Source organism: Schistocerca americana, chromosome 8 (genome assembly GCF_021461395.2).
Source record: "Schistocerca americana isolate TAMUIC-IGC-003095 chromosome 8, iqSchAmer2.1, whole genome shotgun sequence".
NCBI classification, from domain to species: domain Eukaryota; kingdom Metazoa; phylum Arthropoda; class Insecta; order Orthoptera; family Acrididae; genus Schistocerca; species Schistocerca americana.
This window is the reverse complement of record NC_060126.1, coordinates 214359376-214384655: the sequence shown is the minus strand read 5'-3', so window position 1 is coordinate 214384655 and position 25280 is coordinate 214359376. Positions and strand designations below refer to the sequence as shown.

General features: G+C 39.6%; 1 protein-coding gene across 1 annotated transcript in view; it reads right to left on the bottom strand.

Moving 5' to 3' along the window:
- LOC124545681 (dnaJ homolog subfamily B member 13-like) overlaps nucleotides 1–24904 on the bottom strand; it is a 106328-nt gene extending 81424 nt beyond the window's left edge. Inside the window, exons 1-2 of the mRNA XM_047124627.1 lie at nucleotides 24555–24904; nucleotides 9407–9631 (exon numbers count right to left, since the gene is read on the bottom strand). Of these exons, the coding sequence (XP_046980583.1) occupies nucleotides 9407–9631; nucleotides 24555–24904 (575 nt within the window). The remainder of the gene's footprint in view (nucleotides 1–9406; nucleotides 9632–24554) is intronic.
- Between the last annotated feature and the right edge of the window lie 376 nt (nucleotides 24905–25280).

Sequence of the window (25280 nt, the reverse complement as noted above, 5' to 3'; positions counted from 1 at the left end):
CCCGTTCCAATTGCTTTAAGAGACAAAGTAGCCAGTAAATTGAAAGAATTGCAAGGTAATGGTGTATTTGCTCCCATTCAAGCTAGACAATGGGTAAGTCCTCTCATTTTGTTGCCTAAGCCTTCTGGACGCATTTGCATTTGTGTTGACTGCAAGTTGCAGTCAACCCATAGACAATAGTTGACACTTATCTGTTACCTTGCCATGCGGAACTCATGGACAACCGTGGTGCAGGTCATTACTTTTCTAAGATAGATTTGCGTGATGCTTACTTGCAAATTCCATTGGGTGAAGAACTCACAGAAAGTGTTTGTTGTAAATACACACTTAGGACTGTTCAAGTATTTGCATTTGCCCTTCGGCAGTGCATCTGCACCCATTATTTTTCAATGTTACTTGGAACAGCTGACTGCAAAAGTGCCATTTTGTTCAAACTGCCTTGATGATATCGTCATCTCAGGTCGTACACCAGAGGAACAAATTGCCAATTTGCACACTCTTTTTCAAGCATTGTCAGAAGCAGGACTCAAGAGTCATCTTGAAAGTGTGACTTTTCACAGACTGTACTACAGTACTTGGGTCAAGTGATCAACAGTCAGGATGTGCACCCTCCTCCAATCTCATTTGCCTTCTATCTGTGACCTACCTGTTCCTTGCAATGTGTCTCAACTGCAGTCAGTATTAGGCAATATGATGTACTACATTTGGTTTATACCGAATGCTGCCCAGATCATGGCTCCATTGCATTGCTTGTGTCGCAAAAATGTATCTTCTGTGTGGACTAAAGACTGTTAAGATGCATTTCATGAACTCAAAAATTCTTTGCTTGGTGGCAGATGTTTAGTGCATTTTGATCCTGTCAAGCCAATAGTTTTGCAAGTCAACATATATTTCCATGGAATCGGTGCTGTGCTTTTGCACATAATTGGTGCACAAGACAGACCTATTGCTTTTGCCTCAGAGATGTTAACTCGAACTCATTGCAGTTATTCTCAAATAGAAAAAAGAGGCTCTTGCTATGCGTTTGGGATAACAAAATTTCACTAATATCTGTTTGCTCACAAGTTCTTTTTAGCCCTTGCAGTTCTTGTTTCATCCTCAAAGCTGGTTCCTACATCCAATGCTAAAAAATTGCAATGCTGGGCTTTGTTGCTTTCACAGTATCAGTATGAAACTGTGTACAGACCTATGACAAAGCATGGCAATGCAGACACCCTATCTCACCTGCCAATTCATCCAGACTCCAATTTTGATGCATCTGCTGCATCTTGTTGCCAGATCAATGTGCAGGACTCTGAATTGCTGGAATCTTTCCCCTTGCATTACGGAAAAATTGCACAGGCCACAGAAGCAGACTCAGATCTCAAGATTGTGTTGCATTACATTCGCACATCTTGGACTCGTTCATTGAACAGTATCCAGAACTCAGTTGTACGCTGATATTTTGCATGTTGGCATAAACTTTCAGTTCAACAGGGTGTGATTCTAGTTCAAAATGGCAGTGGACAATCACATGTGTTTACTCCCAAAGTGTTGCAAAAGTATGTGTTGCGATTGCTTCAGCAAGGATATTGGGGAACTGTTTGCACTAACAGTTAGCATGCCGGCACTATATTTGCGAGGGCATGGATGCCCACATTGAACAGATGACATCACAGTGTTGCACATGCGCAGAAAACCAATTGCCTCTGCCACAGACTTTCTCAGCTTGGTCTAAGACTCAATCCCCATTGCAAAGAGTGCACATAGACTTTGCAGGACTATTTTGGAACACTTGTTGGCTCATAATGGTAAACTCTTTTAGTAAGTTCTCATTTGCAGTGACTATGAATTCTACCATGTCACACAGCTCCATTCAAGTGTTGTCCTCCAAATTTTGCATAGAAGGTTTGCCAGAAGTACTTGTGTCGGAAAATCGACCACAGTTCACATCACACGATTTTGAATAGTTTTGTGAATGAAATGGCATTCATCACCTAGCAAGTGCTCTGTTTCACCACAAGTCCAATGGAGAAGCAGAATGCTTTGTACACACTTTTAAACAACAGATGACCAAGCTTTGCACCACCCACACGTGGGAACAGGTGCTACAACTCTTTCTTGCCTCCTATTGCTCCCACCCTTGAGATGGACAATCACTTCTGCATGGCCACCTCCATCAGGAGTTGATACACTTGCTACACCCACCGCAGCATCTGTCGCCATCAATGGTCTGCAAGTATCACTTCGCACCATGCGATCTTGTTCTTTTCAGGGTTTATGGTAACCATGGGTGCTGGAAAAAAGGCACGATCCAGAAACACATTGGATCTCTTATGTACTTGATTGCAGATCCTGATGATTTGCAGCGCTGCCACCAGAACCATACTTATGCACGTCATTTGCCCTGTGATTCTGCTGTTTTTCTTCCCCCAGATTCACGGCCTCACAGGACCGTACAGCCATTGCAGCCATCTGCTGGCACCACCGGGGCACCCCAGGAGGAGCAGATGGACAATGCGCCCCCCCACCCCCCCCATCCCTATACGTCGATCTGACGGATGTGGGCCCCGTTGTCACCATTGCCATCACCCTCATTGTCCCAGGGCACACCTTCAGGCCTGGACCTGTGTCCTGGCAGCAGTTTTACGGAGGATGTTCCTGTTCCTTGCAAGCCATATGGTGGGGTACGGTTGGGAGCATGCCATCCTCCAGTCAAGGCTCCTGGCTCATCTCTATATCTAGTGCCCTGCTTCCCTTCCCATTGTTGTTCACATCCTCCCTACACGACAACAGTGTCACATTTCAGGGACAGGAATGTGCTGGCGTCAGCTGTCACCAGCACACTGCTTGGCAAAGGTGGAGCAAATATCACTGGATCAAGCACGCCCATCATGAGAGAGACCAGAGACACACCCACAAGCACCATGCCGCCAACACCCTCTCGACAGCATGTATTTAGGCTGCCACCACTGACCAGAGGGCCCAATTCACTCAATCATCCAGTTTGGCATCTGCCAACTTACTCGTAGAGCAACTTTAATTCGCCATGGGCTACAACAGTACATAGCAAACAGATTAGTGACTATAGCAGGACTAGTTTACCTCAATCAGAATTGTACTTCACTAGTAGTGAGACATACATCAGTCTGCAAGAGGATTATTACTGATGAGCCTGTACCACAAAACATGGATTCTATTCAAGTTAAGTAAAAGATTCCAGTCCATGTTAGTAAAGAACCGTATTAATCCACATGTGCATTTGTGTTGATGACAGAGGATACCAGCCACTGATAATAACACAGCTTCTTCGCGATACAAGACTCTACACTTAACCTTGTGAATGTAAATGCACTATCCAGTCTCATTAATGTGACCACTTATCAAAAGCCTGAACGACCACATTTTGCAGTGAGGACCACTGCAACACATGCAGAAAGAAAGTCAGTGAGGTTGTGAAAGGTACCGACAGGGATGTGGAGCTATGCCAACTCCAGTGCCGTGGTCAGCTCCAGTAGGGTTCTTGGCTGACGATCCATTGTGACAACAGCCAGAACGCGGTGGTCCCACACATTCTTGACTGGGTTTAAATCCAAGAGTTTGATGGCAAGAGAAGTACAGTAAACTCAGTCTGCTGCTCTTCAAACCATGTGCATACAATGTAAGCTGTTTGATACATTGCATTATCCTGCTGGTAGGTGCCTTAGACCAAGGAAAAACAAATTGCATGTAGGGATGGACATGGTTCCCAAGGATAGATGCATGCTTGTGTTGATCCAGTGTGCCTTCCAGAATCATGAGATCACCCATGGAATGCCACAAAAACAATCCCCAGACCATAACGCTCCCTTCTGCATCCTGTACTCTTCCGATGATAGTTGCAGGATGTTTACTTGTGGACGTTTCTTGCCATACACACCACATGCCATCTGTCATCTGAAAAGGCCATCTCTTGCCACTCAGTGAGGTCCAGTTGCAATATTGGCGTAGTCAGCACAGATGCATCAACTGCTGAGGCCCACACGCAGCAACATTCGCTGGATGGTCATTGAGGAGGCACTGTTGGTAGTCCCTAGCTTCATCTGGGCAGTCAGTTGGTCAACAGCTGCATGTCTATTCACCTGTACACATTCCCACAGCTCCTGTTCATCCCTGTGATCTATGACCTGTGGTGCATCACAGTTGTCTTAGCACTAGTTTTTGATAATACCATTTTGCCATGCATGGTATACTTTAACCACAGCACCAGGTGAGCAGTTTACAAACATAGACACTTTGGAAATACTTCCACCCTTCACCCAAAAGCCAATAATCGTGCTGTTTTAGACTTCACATAAATCTCTCTGTTCCCACACTATAACAACGAATGCACTGTTTTCCACATCCCCCCAACACGCTTAATATACCCTCCACTGCTAGTGCTACCACCTGCCATAGTTAGTAGTTACTGATGTTGAAAATAGGTGGTGGTCACATTTATGTGACTGGACCATGTATTTTAAGAGTAAAGGAGACCATTCACCAAGGAGCAGAAGTGTTGAGATGCCAACAAGCATGCACAAAAAAGAAAGAAAACTTGCATATGTGTGTGTGCATGTGTATATGTTTTCTGTATGTATCTGTACTCTAGCTCACAGTATTGCTCCAAAATGGCCAGATTTCTTTCTTTTTTGAGTGTGTATGTCAATGAATAAGTGTTCCTGCTTTTTGGTGAGTGATCTCTTTCACTCCTAAAGTATTCTCTTTCTTAATATTTTGACTAATACATAATGTTTTATACAGTTACTAAATCATTATTATTATTCGTGGTAAATGATAACAGCCAGACAGTTGCAGGATAAGGATTTCAATAAATCTTTATCCTGAAATTTTAAACATGGTTGAAGCAGCAACTGTTAAAAATTTTCACGGTAAATGATAACAGCCAAACAGTTGCATGATAAGAATTTCAATAAATCTTTATCCTGCAACTGTTTGGCTGTTATCATTTATCGTGAAGAATTTTAACAGTTGCTGCTTCAACCATGTTTAAAATTTTGCGTTATTATTATTATTACTAATGAGCTGAGCCAAAACTTTGTAATAAATCACTACATTTACAACTCCAAAAACTATTAAAAACATGAACTATCACATAAACATATACAACAGTTCTGTTGGAAGCAATAAATAAATGAATTCACCCCTATCAGCACTTGCTTTCTTTGGAATGAAATGCAGTGAGGAGAAAAGAAAGACTATGGTGGTAACCAGAGGGACAGAGATCGCAAGTGACAGTTTAACATCAAAGACAGGATACTGACATTGAGGATAACTTCAAATATCTAAGTAGTGTTATAATGAAGAATGCAAGAATTGAGGCAGAAGTCAGCAAAAGGATACAACAGAGTAATGCATTTTATAGTCCACAAAAAATACTGTGGCTGGTAGATGTACAGTCAGTAAGACATGTGTGGAGAGAATGGTAGTGGTGGGGGTATGGGCTGGCACTGTAGGGGAAATGCTGAGCACTGGAGGGGAAGTGCCGTTCTAAACTGAAACTCACATTTTTTGTAAATATTAAGTGGAGCCCCTCCATGCCCACACTTTCATGGTGACCGTTCAAAAAGATCTGTCACATCTGCTTTCGTTAGTGTATAAAAACAATTCCACTGAAAATGCAGTGATTTATTTTCGCTTGGCTTGTTAACTATTTGTGACTTACAGAGAAGCATCGTGAGTGGTGATTTTTGAGTAAAACCCACAAATTTTCCTGGTTGCCATGTTAAAATGTGCTTCTTTTGCAAAAACACAATGGAGTTTACAAAATGACGTCTCACTAACATGTTGAACAGACACAGTTGTGAGAGAATTCTGAAACAGTTTATGAAGAGATGACCTGAGGAAAAGTAAGGGTAGTAGCTTACAGAAAAGCACACCCTCGGTACAAAATAAACATGTAATGACTTCAATTATGTTGCTTCCAAACCCATAGCCTTTTGTTTCACCAGCTATTGACGGCCCTAAAAAATTAAATTCTTTCTTTAAAGAAGTCTCTAGTTAGCAGAATAATGTGGTAGATAAGGAAGTTTCGCATAATAAACATCTGAAAAAATTCTCTCCTCTTTGCATACTGTCATTTGCCAAAATCTCAAATTGTTTTTGAAATATGAGGAATACTGTGGATATTTCACCCTGGTCTTATCACTGGCACAACACGAATGCAAATGAGTGTGCTACATCACATAATTTTCTCGAGATTGGTGACAGATTGAGACCTCTACCCAAGTATAAAGAAAAATTTGGTATATTAGCCAAATTTCATATGAAGCAGCATATTATGTAATTTGCACTGAATGCAAAATCTTAGCAACCCCTATTTGTAGTTTTCAAACTTTTTTGTATTTCTTGCAGTGTCTTACTTCCATGCAGATATCACAATAACTATGATCATTAATGAAATGATGGTCACATCATCATGAACCTGACATATAAAGCTATAAGTAATGCAAAAATGATTTTTTTACTGAATTGTCTCTGTAAAATCATTTGAGAATGCTTGTAGGGCATGCACCTTGATTCTGTCATTGTCAATCAACCAAAATGTGGCAAACACTGTTGGCCTCCCCTTCTGGGCAAATGAATGAACTCGCTCAGTGCTTTGGACATAAATTCGTCACTGCTCATCAGCCACCATATCCTGCACAGACTCTACTAGTGTGTGAGGATGTTAGTATGTAGAAGGGAGGTGCCAATGAAGTGTAAGAATGTGCTGTACAAGGCATACTTCACCACCATGCTGATATATGCATTGAGGACGTGGACAGTGACAAGAAGAAAGGGGAGTAGAATCCAATCCAGTGAAATGAAATTTGAAAGAATTATGTTAGGGAAAATGAGGAGAGATGGATTGAGAAATGAGAATGTTGGGACTGAAATTGGAGAGCTGAGAGAATTGAGAGGAAAAGGTTAAAATGGTTTGGACATGTAAAGACAGTAGAAGATGGAAGAATACCAAAACAAGTTGGGGGAGATGAAGTCAGAGGGCAAGAGGGAGACTTAGAGCAAAATGGGTTGACTCAAAAGACAAGTTTAAGAAGACAGAATCTGGCCTGGAACAAAACGGTTATAGAAGAGGGATGATGGAAACACAGTGGAAAGTGAAGAAGTACCATAAATACCCCAAGCCAGCCTGATGCTGGATAATGGAGAAACAAAGATAATGATGACAACCTATTTGGAATTAGAAGACATTTAGCCTGTCTAATGTATCTTGCATACCAGGTAGAGCACTTGGGTCATTCATTTGTCTACTCAAGAAGTTTTGACTTCAATATTTTAGTGCTCTTTGAAATTCTTCTTACAGTATTGTATCTCCCACTCACTTTATATATTCAAAGTTTCCTTTATAAAACACAGTCTTCAAGAATTGGGTGTATACAGGGTGTGCAGTGAAAAGAGTGGCTACATATGACAGTAAAAATGGCTCTAATCTGGCTGAGCATTCTGTCAAATAGAGCTTGGATGATATACAAGGGTTTGTTATGAGGGTGGTTTGAAAAGTTCACAGAATCACCATGAGAGGTCAGCACTAGTGCAAATTGTTCACATTATATTCATTGGACTGTTGCCTGTAAACACATGTCAGTGCTCTTGGAAGAGAGCTGTGGTGGTGACATGGCTCTGTTGTTGTTCCCATGTAGTGATTTGCAAAGATGGAAAAAAATCGAGATTTGAACAGTGATTAAGTACTTCGTAAAGAAAGGTATGAAGGCAAAGGACATTCATGTTGCTTTCCAGAATACACTGGGGGCTCTGCTCCTTCATATTCAACTGTTGCCAAGTGAACAAATGAATTTCAATTTGGTCAGAAGAGCTTAGATGATGATCTGTGCAGTGGTCAGCCAAGATGTGACACTACTCCAGAAATCATTGCAAAAGTACACAAAATGGTCATGGAGGATCGCCAATTGAAAGTGTGTGAAATTGCTCATGCTTGCCATATGTCATCTGAAAGGCTATATCACATTTTAACTGAAGAATTAGAAATGAAAAAAATTATCTGCAAGATTGGTGCTGTGACTCTTGATACTGGATCAAAAACGCATGAGAATGGGCATATCAGAACAATGTTTGTCTCGTTTTAGGAGAAATGAACAAGAATTTTTGCACCAGTTTGTGACCACAGGTGAAACTTGGGTGCACTACTATACCCCAGAGACGAAACAACAGTCAAAACAGTGGAAACATGCTGATTCTCTGCCACTAAAGAAAGCAAAAAGACAATTCCTTTGGTGGGAAAGGTTATGGCAATAGTGTTCTGGGATGCAAAGGGGATTCTGTTTGTAGATTATCTCCCCACTGGGCAAACAATTACTGGAGAATACTATGCTAACCTCTTGGACAAATTGCATCAAAAGGTATGTGAAAAAAGGCCAGGTTTAGCAAAGAAGAAAGTCATCCTCCATCAAGACAATGCACACCTGCACACGTGCCATCGCCATGGCAAAATTACGTGAATTAAGGTATGAATTGTTGCCACACCCACCTTATTCACCTGATATGGGTACACAAGACTTCCATCTCTTGCCAAAACTGAAAATTTTTGTTGGTGGATGAAGATTCATTTCAAATGACAAATTTGAAGCCTGAATTGACAACTATTTTGCAGACCTGGAGGAAACTCATTTTTGAGATGTGATCAAGATGCTGTTACATCGCTGGACCAAGTGCATTAATCTACAAGGAGACTACATTGAAAAATAAAAAACGTTTGAGTGATGTAAGTGCTTTTTTTCTATTCCGTTCCAAGAAATTTTCATCTCTATAAACTGGTCCCTTCTTTTAGTCAAACTCCAGCATACATTTCATTTTCCCCCAGTTTGATTAGGTACCTCATTATAAGTTACTCAATCTACCAATCTTATCTTTAGTATTCTTCTGTAGTATCACATTTCAAAAGCTTCTATTTTCTTCTTGTCTCATCTATTATCACCCAATTTCACTTCTGCACAAGACTACACTGCACACAGATACTTTCAGAGAAGACTCTCTAGTACTTAAATTCATATTTGAACAACTTTCTCCTTTTCAGAAACCATTTTCTAGTTATTGCCAGTCTGCATTTTATGTCATCCCTACTTCTGCCACTGCCAGTTATTTTGTTGCCCAAATAGCAAAATTCATCAACTACTTTTAGTGCCTCATTTCTTAATTTCATTCCCTCAGTACGAACTGATTTTATAAAATATGTTTCATTGCGGATCAAACGAAAAGTGGCACAAATGTGCCAAAACTGGCGTAGTCATTAACAGTAATATGATCTGATTAAGATAGTATTATATTCCTCAGAAAGTAATTAATGTAAAAATATCTACATGTAAATAAAGTGTTAAAAGAACTTAAATGTACTTAGCTTAAGAAAAGATTGATAGAATATTGCTTGTACCGGTATGTTCTCATTGGATCACCATGATAGTGATAAGCTTTAATATACTCTTCAGGCCCAGGGACTCCTTCACGAAGGCCTTTAATGCCATAATGGTCATACACAGCTCGTCGTTGGGGATCTCGAAGAACATCATATGCCTCTGCTATCTGATAAAAGATTCGTTCTGTGTCAGCATCAGCACCTGGCTCCTCTGGGTGATATCGCAGTATCAGTCGATGGAAACTGCACACAATATAAAACACCTGACTGCTGGATAAATTTTGAAAATGGTGATTATATTAATAGTTACTAATTTTGAAACCAGATTACAACAACAAGAGAAATTACAATTTTATTTATTATATTCAATTTCTATCCACCTGTAAAAAAAAAAAAAAAAAAAAAAAAAAAAAAAAAAAAAAAAAAAAAAAAAAAAAAAAAGAAGCAGGATACAGTTCACCGACAAGAAATAAAATCAAAAAGAAAAGAGATGTATAGAGTCACGTGAGAGTTTCGAAAGCCCTGATTTGTTAGTCAAACACCTGTTCTACGACATTCCATAAATTAATTTATTAACTATAATGTAATACTGTGATGTTAACAGCTACCCTGTTGGTCTTTTTAAATTATCAATTGTATCGTACTGTGCTTGTCACATTGTCTATTGCTGAAATGACCTAATGGAAATAAACATATTGTTGGTGGTAGTGTTGGTGGTGGTGGTGGTGATGGTGGTGTTGTTGTGTTGGGATGACAGTGCTACACATGGCACAATTTGTTCAGTGAGATGATGTGGAGTCAGCTATCAGTTGGTCAGAGCAACCAACTGGCGGACATGCAAAACTCAATATACTTATCATTTCTTGTAATTTCCTATGTACAAGAAATTGAACATTTGTATCAACATGCATAGCAATCCACATATAATATTCCTGCAGGAGATACAAATCAAAAGATGTTTCCATGCAGACACATGTATTGTGGTCTTATCCCATGTATCAACAGGGTCAACCTGTTATGTCAGATCTAATAATAATAATAATAATAATAGCTTTATTCAACATCGAATGGTACAATGCACATGTACAAAAGAAACAGTAATGATTAAAGTTATTTGTACACTACACAAGACACATTCTTCTGAATACGTCAGTTATGATTAAAGTTATTTGTACGATACACAAGACACATTCTTCTGAATACGTCATTAATTTACAACAAAATTATAATAAGATGCTTACTGAATTCTATTCACATAATTTCACAAAGCATTTGTTGTTCTTCATATAAGTATGGTACTCTTCTAATGTGTAGAAAGGGTGTTTTACTAAAAATTTCTTAAGCTGATGTTTCAGTTTAATTGTAGGAAGTGCATTAGCTAATTTTATACCTACGTACTGAGGCCCCTTTTCGTAAAATGGTGTTCTATGGCTGCCAATGTAAAATCTTTCTTTATTTCTAGTATTGTACTGGTGAAAATCTGAATAAGTGTTTGTGTGCAGTCTTTCCACAAGCAATATGGCTTTTAGAATGTATGTGTTTATAACAGTTAACACCTCTGTTTTTGGAAACAAGTTGCGACAAGATTCCCTATATTTTGCTCCACAGATTATTCTCACACCCCTTTTTTGAAGAATGAGTAGCTTATCTAGATTAGCTTTGGTTGTTGCCCCCCAAATTTCAATACCGTAGTTCAAGTGAGAGGAGAAAAGAGCTTGGTATGCAGTCTTTAGGACTACGGTGTCTCTACAGAACTTGCTATAGTACTGATTGCAAATATATTTTTGACAACTTAGTTGCTAGGGAGTCAATATGTGTGTCCCATTTCAGGTTGCTTTGGATCGTTATGCCAAGGAATTTTACACTAGAATCTTTCTTTACCAATTCATTGCCCATGTACAATTTAATTTCATTATTCAAACTACTTTTGTTAAACTCCATCAAACAGGTTTTACTGGTGCTTACATTTAAGTGGCTTTCATTAAAAAACTGAACAAATTCTTTTTCACATTATTACACTCGGCCTCTAGTTCATTACATGATCTTTTTTTACATGCAATGGATGTGTCATCGGCATACAAAACAATTTTGGAATTTATAGTACAGTATTTAATATCATTTACATAGATCAAGAACAAAAGGGGGCCCAACACTGAGCTCTGAGGCTCACCATATTTTATGCAAGTGATCTCTGATTTGTAGACACCACTTTCCGTTTTAAGTAGAACAAACTGTTTTCTATTGCTCATATAACACTTTATTAGGTCATAAGCAGCACCTCTAATGCCGATGTTCCATAGCTTGTATAATAGGATGTCAACGTTCACACAATCAAAGGCTTTTTCCAGGTCTAGGTATACACCTGCCACATGTTCCCCTAACACCTCTTCAATTAGCTGAGCAGCTGCAGTGCTAGTTGATTTACCCTTTAGGAATCCATTTTGATTTTCAAACATCAGGTTGTGTTTGTTAAGAAAGTTTATAATCCTGTTGTATATAACTTTCTCAACTATTTTGGAAAAGACAGGAAGGATTGAGACTGGTCTGTAGTTTACTCTTTTGGTATTGTCACCTTTCTTAAAAATGGGTGTTACCTGTGCTATTTTTAGTCTGTCTGGAAAGGTGTCTGATTCTATTATATTGTTGACTGCTGCAGACAGAGGTACAGACACATTTTGGCTACAGGCTTTTAAAACATTAGTATTTAGGCCATCATGCCCAGCTGAATTAGAGGGTTTTAGAGAGCTAATGATGCCCATTATTTCTGCACAGTTTTTGGGGGCTAGATATATACTATGGTCACATGTATTACCTTTAAAACTGTAGTGGATGTTTTTATGTTTGTTATTTATGGCTTCCCCTATGGAAGAAAAATATTCATTAAAAATATTTGCAACTTCCAGTTGGTCTTTTATGAGCATGTTGTGGTTAATAGTAAAATCCACACAGGATTTGTCATTGCAGGTTCTAAAACTGTTTATGACTGCCCAGATGCCAGCAGTTACGTTGTGTGAGTTTTGAAGCTTATTTGCAACATAGTTGCTCCTGGTCTGTGTGAGTAAGTCCTTATAGTGTGCTTGATATATTTTGAAGGATTCCTTTAGCTCAGGAATCTCTCTATTATTCAGCATTGCACTGTGTAGTAGTTTTAATTTTTCCCTCACTTCAGTGACATTTCTATTTACCCAAATATGTTTGTTTATATTTTTTGTTTGTTTCATTTTTGTGATTTCAACTGGGCATGTGGTATCAAAGCAGTAATAGAAGTCAGCAGCAAAGCTATCATATGAAAAGCTATTATTTTCAAACCATTTTATTTGTGCTAGCATGCAGTTTAGTCCATTTATGTTGTCATTCTACATTATTCTTTTAGTTACAAACTGTTGTTTTATGGTGGCAGTGGGGGCCTCATGGAGTTCCAATTTAAGCTGTACTGCATGATGATCTGAGATGGCTAGTTTTAGAACTGATGCGCTGTGGGATAGGTGGGTCATGTTTGTTATTATGTTGTCAAGACATGTTTTACTATTGCCAGTTTCTCTAGTGGGCTCCCGAATGAGTGGGGTCAGGTTAAATTCATCACACAGACGATGTAAATTTTGGTGCTGACATCATTTGTTAATAGATCTATATTTATATCCCCTGTAACTATAATACTTACATGACCATTTGGCCCAGAGAATGTTGTGTCTATATATACAAGCAAGTCAGAAAGATTTACAAAAAAGGTATCTGTAATTGCTGCAGGTGGCCTGTAAACACCGATAACTGTTATGTTATCTCTACCCCATTTTAGGTTTATTGCAGCAAATTATGAGACTCCTTCCAAGCTGAAGGCACTCACATCAATTACATTAAAATTGCTTTCATTTACAGTGAAAATTGCTACACCTCCCCCAGTCTTGTCTTTTCTACTGAAGGCTGTGCAGAATTTCATACACAGTGGTTAACTAATGCTAATCAGAGCTTCATTGTACCAATGTTCAGTTACAACTAATATATCGGGTTTGTCAATCTGTGAAATTACATCTAGATCATTATGCTTATTTTTCTACCAAGATTCTGGTGTATGATTTTAAGGCCGAGATTTACCTGCTGGACCTTAGAGGATAATTTTGGACTAGCAATGAGGCCAGCAGGCTTCACAAGTTTCCCTGGCTTGCCAGCGGTGGCTGATGTTGTGGCAGATTTTGTTGAGGTGGGTTGTACCACCCTATGGCAATGGCCTTCTTTTCATCACTTTGTGAACAATGTCGCCTGACTTCCTCAATAATTTTGCTACTAACGATCTTTTTGCCTCTTTTGTTCATGTGCAAACCATGAGATGTGTGCAGCTCCCTTTCTAGAGAGCTGACATCTACTAGACACACATTCTGAAATTTAATACATAGAGCTTTAATCCTGTCATTTGTTTTATGAACTTCCTGGTTCACAATAGACTGTTTCATTAGTGGTAGTGGGTGAGCAGATGCCCCTCCTGACACCACTAGATCCCCTGTGATGGAATTTGTGTACTTCAGCTTTCTGCATCTAATGATATTGCATGTTCAAGTGTTTGAACATTTTCTAAAAGTTTGTGAATCATGTAACTGAGATGGAATCCAAGTAAGAGCCTAGTATTCACCTTGTTGAATGTGGAAAACTGCCTGAAAACCACTTCCAGGCTGGCCGGCACACCAGCCCTCACTGTTCATCTCATGGGAAGAGTCAATCCAGAGCCGGCGCACATCCCCATCCCTGAGCAGGTTCTGTCTGAGAAGGTTGTCTGTACTAAGTGTATGACGTTGTCTATTACTGTAATGACCGAATGACAATAAAGTTATTATTACTATTGATATTATTATTATTATTACTGTCATTGTTGTTGTTGAGTAGTTAGCAAGGGTATGCTTCATATTGGAAAATTTCTTACCAGAGGTGTTCATGAGTTTTGCTACTGGGTACTTAGGCCCCAAATCAGTGGCTGCTTGTAGGTAAACATTCTGGGTGTTCACAAATTTTTAAATACAGATAAATATCAGAGTGTGAAATTAATAGCACCTGCTGTATAGCAGTTATGCTTATCAACATATTTATACAACTTCAGCCGCTGTCAGTAATATAGTAATAATATGCATAACTTGTCTGAAAAGAGGAAGAATTGTTTTTGTGGAATTTTGTTGTGTTGCACATAATTAAGTACACTTTATAGCAAGAATGAAATAATGTTTAAGCTTTTGCTACTGTCCATTTCACAATTTTGTGTAAGTGGGAGTTTTTGTGCTTTTTTTATATTTGTTTTTTTGAACACATGTACAAGATCCCTAATTCATGTATTAGTTAATGAATTAACTCCTGGGCTGAAAATCAGACATTCTTACTGTGCACTCTTACTTACATTTGTTATACACTTCTTAGTTTCACATTTACATGTAGTCATGCTTATTTGATTTCGCACTTTCTCAGACAATGGATCTGGTCGGGGAGGCCTTACTTTCTTTGTGGCTAATTTTTCCTGGTAATTTTGTTTTCTGTTAGTGCTCAATACAGGTTCAACAGAGTTGATGTTGACACTGCACAGGAAAGCCAGTTCCTGCACAGTAAACCACCAACTCCAAACACAAACTGCCATTTGTGGAAATTATTAAATTCAAGCAGTACTATCCATCACTTGACTAGTATACAAATGAGGGGCTGAGAGCTGTAAGGATCAAAAGCACACCTCCTTTGACCCCCCCCCCCCCCCCTCTCGCCCTCCCATGTTGTTGTTGTTGTAGTCTTCAGTCCTGAGACTGGTTTGATGCAGCTCTCCATGCTACTCTATCCTGTGCAAGCTTCTTCATCTCTCAGTACCTACTGTAGCCTACATCCTTCTGAATCTGCTTAGTGTATTCATCTCTTGGTCTCCCTCTACGATTTTTACCCTCCACACTGCCTTCCAGTACTAAATTGGTGATCCCTTGATGCCTCAGAACATGTCCTACCAACCGATCCCTTCTTTTAGTCAAGTTGTGCCACAAACTCCTCTTCTCCCCGATTCTATTCGATACCTTCTCATTAGTTATGTGATCTACCCATCTAATCTTCAGCATTCTTCTGTAGCACCACATTTCGAAAGCTTCTATTCTCTTCTTGTCTAAACTATTTATCATCCACATTTCACTTCCATACATGGCTACACACCATACAAATACTTTCAGAAACGATTCTTGAGTTTCTCCCGGCGTATTTGATAATCAAAATATCCACGGGTATGCTGCCAGTCTATAGTGTCCAACGGGCACAATATTTCGGCGATCAAACATGTCGCCATCATCAGGTGAACTGACGGACTGAGCTCCTGTGAACGTGCCGGCACGGAGATCCGTACGCTATGGCTGCTCAGAGGCGCGCTCCCTCCGCCGTCCGCGCCCAGCGCCACGGTCGTGCGGTGGAACAGATTGCGACGGCGTCTGAGATGACGTCGGTGTGATGGCTCTGTCCGCCGTGGTCGTCACAACTATACGTCTGCTCGATTTACTCTTGATTAACCCGATTGCTGGTTCCCAAGCCTTGCTAAGATTATAGCCACAGTCACGGTTTATGAGGTCGTCATTGGTGCGAATTTCGATGGCCTCTCTAACAATGCTGTCCCAGTATCTCGACGTCTGTACCAGAATCCTCGTGCGGTCATACTCCATGGCGTGATTTTCCGACAAACAATGTTCAGCGACTGCCGACTTGCTCGGATACATCAGTCGAGTGTGCCTCTGGTGTTCACGGCATCGATCATTGACGGTACGCATCGTCTGACCAATATACGACTTGCCACATTGACACGGAATCTGGTACACGCCGGCCTTCCTCAAACCGAGGTCATCTTTGGCGCTCCCCACCAGTGCACGAGTTTTATTTGGAGGAGAAAACACAGTTCCAACCCGGTGTTTCTTCAGAATGCGGACGATTTTTCCCGAGAGTGCGCCTGTGTATGGAATAAATGCAGTGCCTACCTCCTCCCTCGTGACTTCATCCATCTCAACAGGTTGTGCTGCAGTGGTTGGGTGGAGAGCACGTTGAATCTGCCATTCTGAGTACCCATTTTTTCGAAATACAGTTCTCAGATGTTCCAATTCCTGGGGTAGACTCTCTGCGTCAGAGATAGTGCGCGCCCTATGTACTAGAGTTTTAAGTACCCCATTCCTCTGTGAAGGGTGGTGGCAGCTGTCTGCATGCAAATACAGATCAGTGTGCGTAGCCTTCCGATACACCCCATGACCTAGGGTGCCGTCAGCCCTTCTCTTGACCAAGACGTCAAGGAAAGGTAATTTACCCTCCGTTTCAGTCTCCATAGTGAATTTGATGTTGGGGTGTATGGAGTTTAGATGTGTAAGGAAGTCAAGGAGTTTATCCATACCATGTGGCCAGATGACGAACGTGTCGTCAACGTAACGGAAAAAGCAAGTAGGTTTCCATACGGATGACGACAGGGCTTCCTCCTCGAAGTTCTCCATGTACAAATTCGCTACCACCGGTGAGAGTGAGCTATCCATGGCGACTCCCTCCGTTTGTTCGTAGTATTCTCCATTAAAAAGAAAATACGTGGAAGTCAAGACATGCCTAAAAAGTTCAGTGGTCTTCTCGTCAAACTTCTGACTAATAGTTGTGACGACCACGACGGACAGAGCCATCACACTGACGTCATCTCAGACACCGTCGCAATCTGTTCCACCGCGCGACCGTGGCACTGGCCGCGGACGGCGGAGGGAGCGCGCCGCGGGCGGAGGGTATTTAAATCGGCCGCCGCCGTGACCGAACCCAGTTCCCTCTGAGCAGCCATAGCGTACGAATCTCCATGCCAGCACGTTCACAGGAGCTCAGTCCGTCAGTTCACCTGATGATGGCGACATGTTTGATCACCGAAATATTGTGCCCGTTGGACACTATAGACCGGCAGCATACCCGTGGATATTTTGACTTTCAGAAACGACTTCCTGACATTTAAATCTATACTCCATGTTAACAAATTTTTCTGCTTCAGAAACACTTTCCTTGCCATTGCCAGTCTACATTTTATATCCTCTCTACTTCGACTATCATCAGTTATTTTGCTCCCCAAATAGCAAAACTCCTTTACTACTTTTAAGTGTCTCATTTCCTAATCTAATTCCCTCAGCATCACCCGACTTAATTCGACTACATTCCATTATCCTCGTTTTGCTTTTGTTGACGTTCATCTTATACCCTCCTTTCAAGACACTGTCCATTCCGTTCAACTGCTCTTCCAAGTCCTTTGCTGTCTCTGACGGAATTACAATGTCATCGGCGAACCTCGAAGTTTTTATTTCTTCTCCATGGATTTTAATACCTACACCAAACTTTTCTTTTGTTTCCTTTATTGCTTGCTCAATATACAGATTGAATAACATCGGGGAGAGGCTACAACCCTGTCTCACTCCATTCCCAACCATTGCTTCCCTTTCATACCCCTCGACTCTTATAACTGCCATCTGCTTTCTGTACAAATTGTAAATAGCCTTTCGCTCCCTGTATTTTACCCCTGCCACATTCAGAGCTCGAAAGAGAGTATTCCAAACAACATTGTCAAATGCTTTCTCTAAGTCTACAAATGCTAGAAATGTAGGTTTGCCTTTCCTTAATCTATTTTCTAAGATAAGTCGTAAGGTCAGTATTGCCTCACGTGTTCCAACATTTCTACGGAATCCAAACTGATCTTCCTGAGGTCGGCTTCTATCAGTTTTTCCATTCATCTGTAAAGAATTTGCGTTAGTATTTCGCAGCTGTGACTTATTAAACTGATAGTTCGGTAATTTTCACATCTGTCAACACCTGCTTTCTTTGGGATTGGAATTATTATATTCTTCTTGAAGTCTGAGGGTATTTCTCATACATCTTGCTCACCAGATGGTAGAGTTTTGTCAGCACTGGCTCTCCCAAGACTGTCAGTAGTTCTAATGGAATGTTGTCTACTCCTGGGGCCTTGTTTCGACTCAGGTCTTTCAGTGCTCTGTCAAACTCTTCACGCAGTATCATATGTCCCATTTTATCTACATCTACATCCTATTCTATTTCCATAATATTGTCCTCAAGTACATCGCCCTTGTATACACCCTCGATATACTCCTTCCACCTTTGTGCTTTCCCTTCTTTGCTTAGAACTGGGTTTCCATCAAAGCTCTTGATATTCATGCAAGTGGTTCTCCTTTCTCCAAAGGTCTCTTTAATTTTCCTGTAGGCAGTACCTATCTTACCCCTAATGAGATAAGCCTCTACATCCTTGCATTTGTCCTCTAGCCATCCCTGCTTAGCCATTTTACACTTCCTGTCAACCTCATTTTTGAGACATTTGTATTCCTTTTTGCCTGCTTCACTTACTGCATTTTTATATTTTCTCCTTTCATCAATTAAATTCAATACTTCTTCTGTTACCCAAGGGTTTCTACTAGCCCTCGTCTTTTTACCTATTTGATCCTCTGCTGCCTTCACTATGTCATCCCTCAAAGCTACCCATTCTTCTTCTACTGTATTTCTTTTCCCCATTGCTGTCAGTTGTTCCCTTATGCTCTCCCTGAAACTTTGTACAACATCTGGTTCTTTCAGTTTATCCAGGTCCCATCTCCTTAAATTCCCACCTTTTTGCAGTTTCTTCAGTTTTAATCTACAGTTCATAACTAATAGATTGTGGTCAGAGTCCTCATCTGCCCCTGGAAATGTCTTACAATTTATAACCTGGTTCCTAAATCTCTGTCTTACCATTATATAATCTATCTGATACCTTCTAGTATCTCCAGGCTTCTTCCATGTATACAACCTTCTTTCAAGTTTGTTGAACCAAGCGTTAGTTATGATTAAGTTATGCTCTGTGCAAAATTCTACCAGGCGGCTTCGTCTTTCATTTCTTACCCCCAATCCATATTCACCTACTACGTTTCCTTCTCTCCCTTTTCCTACTACTGAATTCCAGTCACCCATGACTATTAAATTTGCGTCTCCCTTCACTATCTGAATAATTTATTTATCTCATCATACATTTCATCAATTTCTTCATCATCTGCAGAGCTAGTTGGCATATAAACTTGTACTACTGTAGTAGGCATGGGCTTCGTGTCTATCTTGGCCACAATAATGCGTTCACTATGCTATTTGTAGTAGCTTACCTGTACTCCTATTTTTTAATTCATTATTAAACCTACTCCTGCATTACCCCTAATTGATTTTGTATTTGTAACTCTGTATTCACCTGACCAAAAGTCTTGTTCCTCCTGCCACTGAACTTCACTAAGTCCCACTATATCTAACTTTAACCTATCCATTTCCTTTTTTAAATTTTCTAACCTACCTGCCCGATTAAGGGATCTGACATTCCACACTCGGATTCGTAGAACGCCATTTTTCTTTCTTCCCCCGCCCCCATATTTAAGTGAATATTCCAGAGAAACCAGTGAGGCAGCTTTTCGTGAATGTTCATATATATGGACAATTTGGGCCTACAGTACAGATAAACCTGACCATCCGTAAGGTCAACAGCTGTCAGAAGCAGGAATAAATGCTACAGTCACAATCGACAATGCTGTGCTTTATGGTTCTCAGCACCTCAGATGGATTACTGTATGATAAAATCCAAAACTGAATGTACTATATGTCATTCAGAATCCTACAAAATAGGTTTTTCTATTAGTATAACTATAACATATACTGATGACTTATCAAATTTTACTATACAGTGAGTGAATTGGCATATCTGTGGAGTGTGCTACCACCTAGTGGGAGTCATGCCATGTGAATGTGGATAAAACTCTGCTACAGTGTGCTGCCACCCGGTGGCACTGACACGAACTTGTAGTTGAGTGGTAAGGGCTAGCAGTGCATGCCACAAACCGTGCACATTATTTATCAAATCTGTATGTGTTTGGCCAATAAGGCAATTATGTCATGCCAGTTGCGCATGTGCAGAAGCTCCTTAAAATGTTCATACGTGAAAGTGTGCTCACGACCCAGATGACAAGTTTCACTGAGTCTAGAGGAGCAATGGTGCACAGGGCAGTAGATTTGGTACCATATATTTCAAGTTACTGCATCAACACTATGTTTAACAGTGTTCAAAGAACAATAACTGATAGATCCACAAGGTGTCAAAAGTTAGGGTGTTCATGTGCTCTCACACAATAAATAGCTGTCATTGCCCCAACAGACTGTGTGGTAAGTAAAATGGGCCTGTCTGTCACCCGACAGGTCCTAAACATGTACAATTTGTTACTCAGTTGCACTAAATCGGAATATGTGTAGGAATGCTTAATGGTATTTTTACTATTTGGGTTTGATGAGTGACTATGGTGTCAGCAGATAAATGTGCAAAATTAGTCACTGTAACATCCTTGCCTTTGGGCTGTGTGTATAGAGGGTGTTTCAAAATTCCTGTTACAAACTTCTAGGGATTGTTGAGGGAACTTAGCAGACAAACTTCTGACATAGAACATTTGCCTGAAAATGGACTGTTTCGATGTAAACTAAGTTTGAAGATTGGTTTACTTTAAAATCCCCCAGTTCACGGTATGCACACAGTGAAGACAATGCACTCTGACGTGTATGCCCTACTTCCTTGGATTACAGGAGCTTCTCCATGTGGCAACTCTGTTATTTGTTGCACAAGAGATATCTGTGATTCTTTCTTTCGTACACATAGTCCACAAACACCTCAATCAACCATCCTATTTGGGAATGTACCAGTTTCTCACAGCCATTGCTGTAGTTGGACAAACATAGTAGTGCCCATGTGATGGACTGAGGTGACCCATAAAATGTTCTTGATGCACATGTTGTATTGCACCATCGTTATGTATTTAACCATGAGGTGGGAGACATATGAGTAATCTGATTTTCTAACTTACTGAATATCCATAGGGTGCATTTCTAGACATCAGTTCCTTATCAAAACTTTATCTACTAAGCCACTTCTACATCCCGTAGAAGTCTGTAACAGGCATTGTGAAAAGTGCCCAGTTAATAGAATCTGAGGTGAGAAATATTATTGATAAATAAAAAATAATAAAATAAAATGTCTGGTGGTTTTGCTGGAATGCCAGTCGAGGTAATCAAATACAGTTCCAGCAGTACAGATTCTCATCATACTGACATCATTACTACTTCCTTCCACTATCATCAATAAAACTACACTACAAAAGTTATAGTACATCTGACACAAATAATAGCAGACCAGTGTCTCTATTGACAGGTTTTTCTAAAGTAACTGAAAGTTAATGTATGAAAGGATAGCTGATTTCCTGAAAAAAGTAAAATATTGACTAATGCTCAAAATGGCCTTAGGTAGTACAGATCACCAGAAACAACAGTCTTCCACTTCATGAAATTGGTCCTAAATGCCTTGGAAATAACATATTACACTGTGGGATATTCTTGGATTCATCTAAAAAATTTGATCAATCAGCCATGATTTACTGCTTATAAAAATAGATTGTTTTGGCTCCAGGGGATGGTCTTCAAATGGTTCAAGTCCTATCTCTCTGATGATCAACTGAGAGAACAAATATGTCATCAAGGCAAGGCATATCATTAAGATTAAACAAAACATTGCTACAGAGTGCTCCAGGGTTCTGTGTTAGCCCCTCTGTTGTTTCTGGTATATATAAATGATTTCACTGGCCATTTTATTCCAGCAGATACAGTGGTTTTTGCTGATGACACAAACGTTTTTATAAAAGCTTGTATTGATGATGGTTTATGGTGGAAAGTCTCTAAGACAATAAATGAGGTAGAAAAATGGTTTATGGATAACACTTTGATTATAAATAAGGAAAAGATGGTACAGACGAATTTCAGTAATATCATAAGTAAACTCAGAAACAGCATTAAGAGTTGAATTGTGGAACTGAGCTATTGCACAAGCTCCATCCAAAAAATTTCTAGGTATGTGGATGGATTAGCATTTGGGATGGGAAAAGCATTTAGAACAACGATTGCCAATACAGACATTATAGGGCGACACCTTGGGCTACATTTGAAGAGGCAGTGAGGCAGAAAGGGAGAGGGGTGCAATGCATAAGGCATCACACAAAACAACTTTCTGTACCTAAGCAAGTACTGTGGATAAGGCCATTGTAGCAGGAGCCAAAGTTTGTTTTCTGATTACCAGGCATCTTCATGCCATTGTATATGAACGAATACAAAACACCTGCAGCAGACTGTTTTCATTCATACTTTTGTATGAGGCCAAAATAAAGTAAAAGAGATGGTTTTAAACAATATAACTTAATGAATTCAAAACTGTCACAAAGGCATTCCACTTGGAACCTGTGGAATGGTACATTAGCTTATTTGTTTTAGTTGTAAACATTTGTCATGTATTGTTGTTTTTCTGACATGTTCTCCATCCTGGAGGACCTCCTATGGATCAACTGGAATGAAAGTAAATCTAATGTAATCTAATAGCAGATGAAAGCTTTCTGTGTAAAAGTATTCGGTAATCAGTTTTATCTGTTGTATTATACATGTTTCTTGGAAGTAACTAAGTCTAATTTGGGTGAATCCTTTAGCCACTTTTCCCCGTGAGTAGTGTGGCCAATTTTCCTGATCGAACACCATAGTGATCAACACAAAAATCTATTAAACTGAATTAAATAGCAAGGAACTACATTTGTAGGCCAAAAGACATTGTTTAAACACGGACAGTGTAAAAATTATTACCCTCATACAAGTGAGGTAACAAGAATAAAGCAAATGATTTATCTTGCATCAGACGACTCAAAACCAAAAAAGTTTTTACTAAAGATTAACGAACAAAATTCCTCTGTTAACCTGACTGACAGCACTGGTGATGTACTAATATATCAGGTCTAATCTGACCACTTTTCAGCAGGCAGCAGTGCTGGTCAGGAGAAAAAAAGTATTCAACATCCACTTCTCCTGTCCCGACCACTTTACCACAACTTCCACTGCCAGTCTTATTATATATCAATTAGATAGTTGAATTAATTAATATCAGTAATTGCAATATGAGACACAATCACAAATGTTTACTAAAAGTTTTGAATATCTTTTTTTCTCATTGCATTGTATTTCAACTTGATTTCATATAACTTGCAACAAACAAGCATCTCATTTGAAGATGACCATCTCTATAATGCACATTCATGAATCCATGTTACTTCCATTTGACATACACATCATAGCAGCTGATCAGTGCTAGTTAAGGATGCTCATGAGGTGTCAGCTTTGGATGACAAACAGTAAAATATTCTCCCTCTCACTTCTGTTAACCCCGGAATGGTCGCACTGCATACCACTCTGTCTCTGACATAAGCAACCAACTTTACTTCGCTCATGGTCAAATTAAGCATGCGAATTTAGAGTCTTGGTCAGTGGATTTAGTCATTTAATTCAGTATTCCCTAATCACCTTACTTTGTGTGCCCAAGACAATGTACTCTCTGCACCGATGACTTGTGCTCCTCCTCCTGTTCGAATTGTGATTGCCAAATATTAGCATGGCTTTCTGATCTGCCACAGCAGCAAACGTTTCATGTTTTCCTTGGGCACTGTTCATACTAAGTCAACATAAGATAGTAAGAAGTATACTGTGATGATATATTTCTAGGAAGGTTCATGACAGTGGATGATAAATCGGCACAACATGGGTGATAAAACTGTGGTGTGAACACAAGTCTCATTACTTCAGCTGCAAATATCAGCTCAAGTTAGGAAACACTGTAGTGGTTTATTGGTTCAGGCATAGGATGAGAAATAGGAAATATGGCGTACAGCCCTACAATCTTACCAACATGCAGCACAGCTCGGCTGTTGTTTCTCGAGAGCTGTCTCAACATGAACCAAAATTCAGGGAGTTTTATTGAATGAATCCCGAAAACTTCCGCTATTTCTCCAGATGAAAAACTTCTAATTACTATAAGGTAAATAGAAATAAATGTAAACAGCAGTATTAATGAAATTGAGTAGTTTTATTTTTATAATGGTTTATAATGTCTTACAAATTGTACCAATTAGTTTCACTTTCTTATGGCAGTGGGGTAATCCGATTGAATCCTGAAGTTGTTGCAATATTGCTCACGTTAGACTGAGTTTGTAAGATGTCATGATGGGATGACGAACTCCAAGTAGAAGGACTGTAACCAACTGAAACACTGGATTCCACATTCTCTCATTCGTCCTCTTCCAACAACTTATGTAAAAGAGACATTGTTTGTATTTTGAAAATCCTCCTCTGATGCATGCTAAGGTTTTTCAGATCAGGTAAAAGAGAAAGAAGGAACTGCTGTTCAGCATCTTGGTCACTTTTATCAGCAGATTTTTTCATCTTCATCCATTCTATAAAACCATCATCGACTTGGTCTTTTCCCTTTCGTTTTTTGTGTGTTTCTCTTGAGCTTTTATGAGCTGGTTTTTCAAGTAATTGCATGGAAGAAGCTTCGTCAGGCATTTCCTCTTCAACAAATGTGTCACTTTCAACATTTTGAGTAATATTGGGCTCCTTGACTGCTGTATCTTCAACACGAAGTGTGCTGGACATATTTCCTCCTTTCAAATACAGTTGCAGAAAAACTAAATGCTCAGTCAATTCTTTGAATTCTGGCTAGCATCAGACTTTGATGGTCTGAGTGAATGCACATATGCTGTTCTGAAATTCTTCTGTCATTCTCAACAGTTCTTTTCTGAAACAAGTTTTTAAAAAGTAGACATCATTAGGATTTATTTACAAATGTGCTTTAATAAAATGAAGGTACATTGTTGTTTATACATATGAAAACACTGTGAGACTTATGCAACTATTTATGATTTAAAACCTTCAATTTAGTTAATATATATGTTAAAGTTCTTATTTTGGTTTTATTGTAGTGTCAAACTTGTTGAAAATGACACAAAATTTTTGTAACTTTGACAGGTGT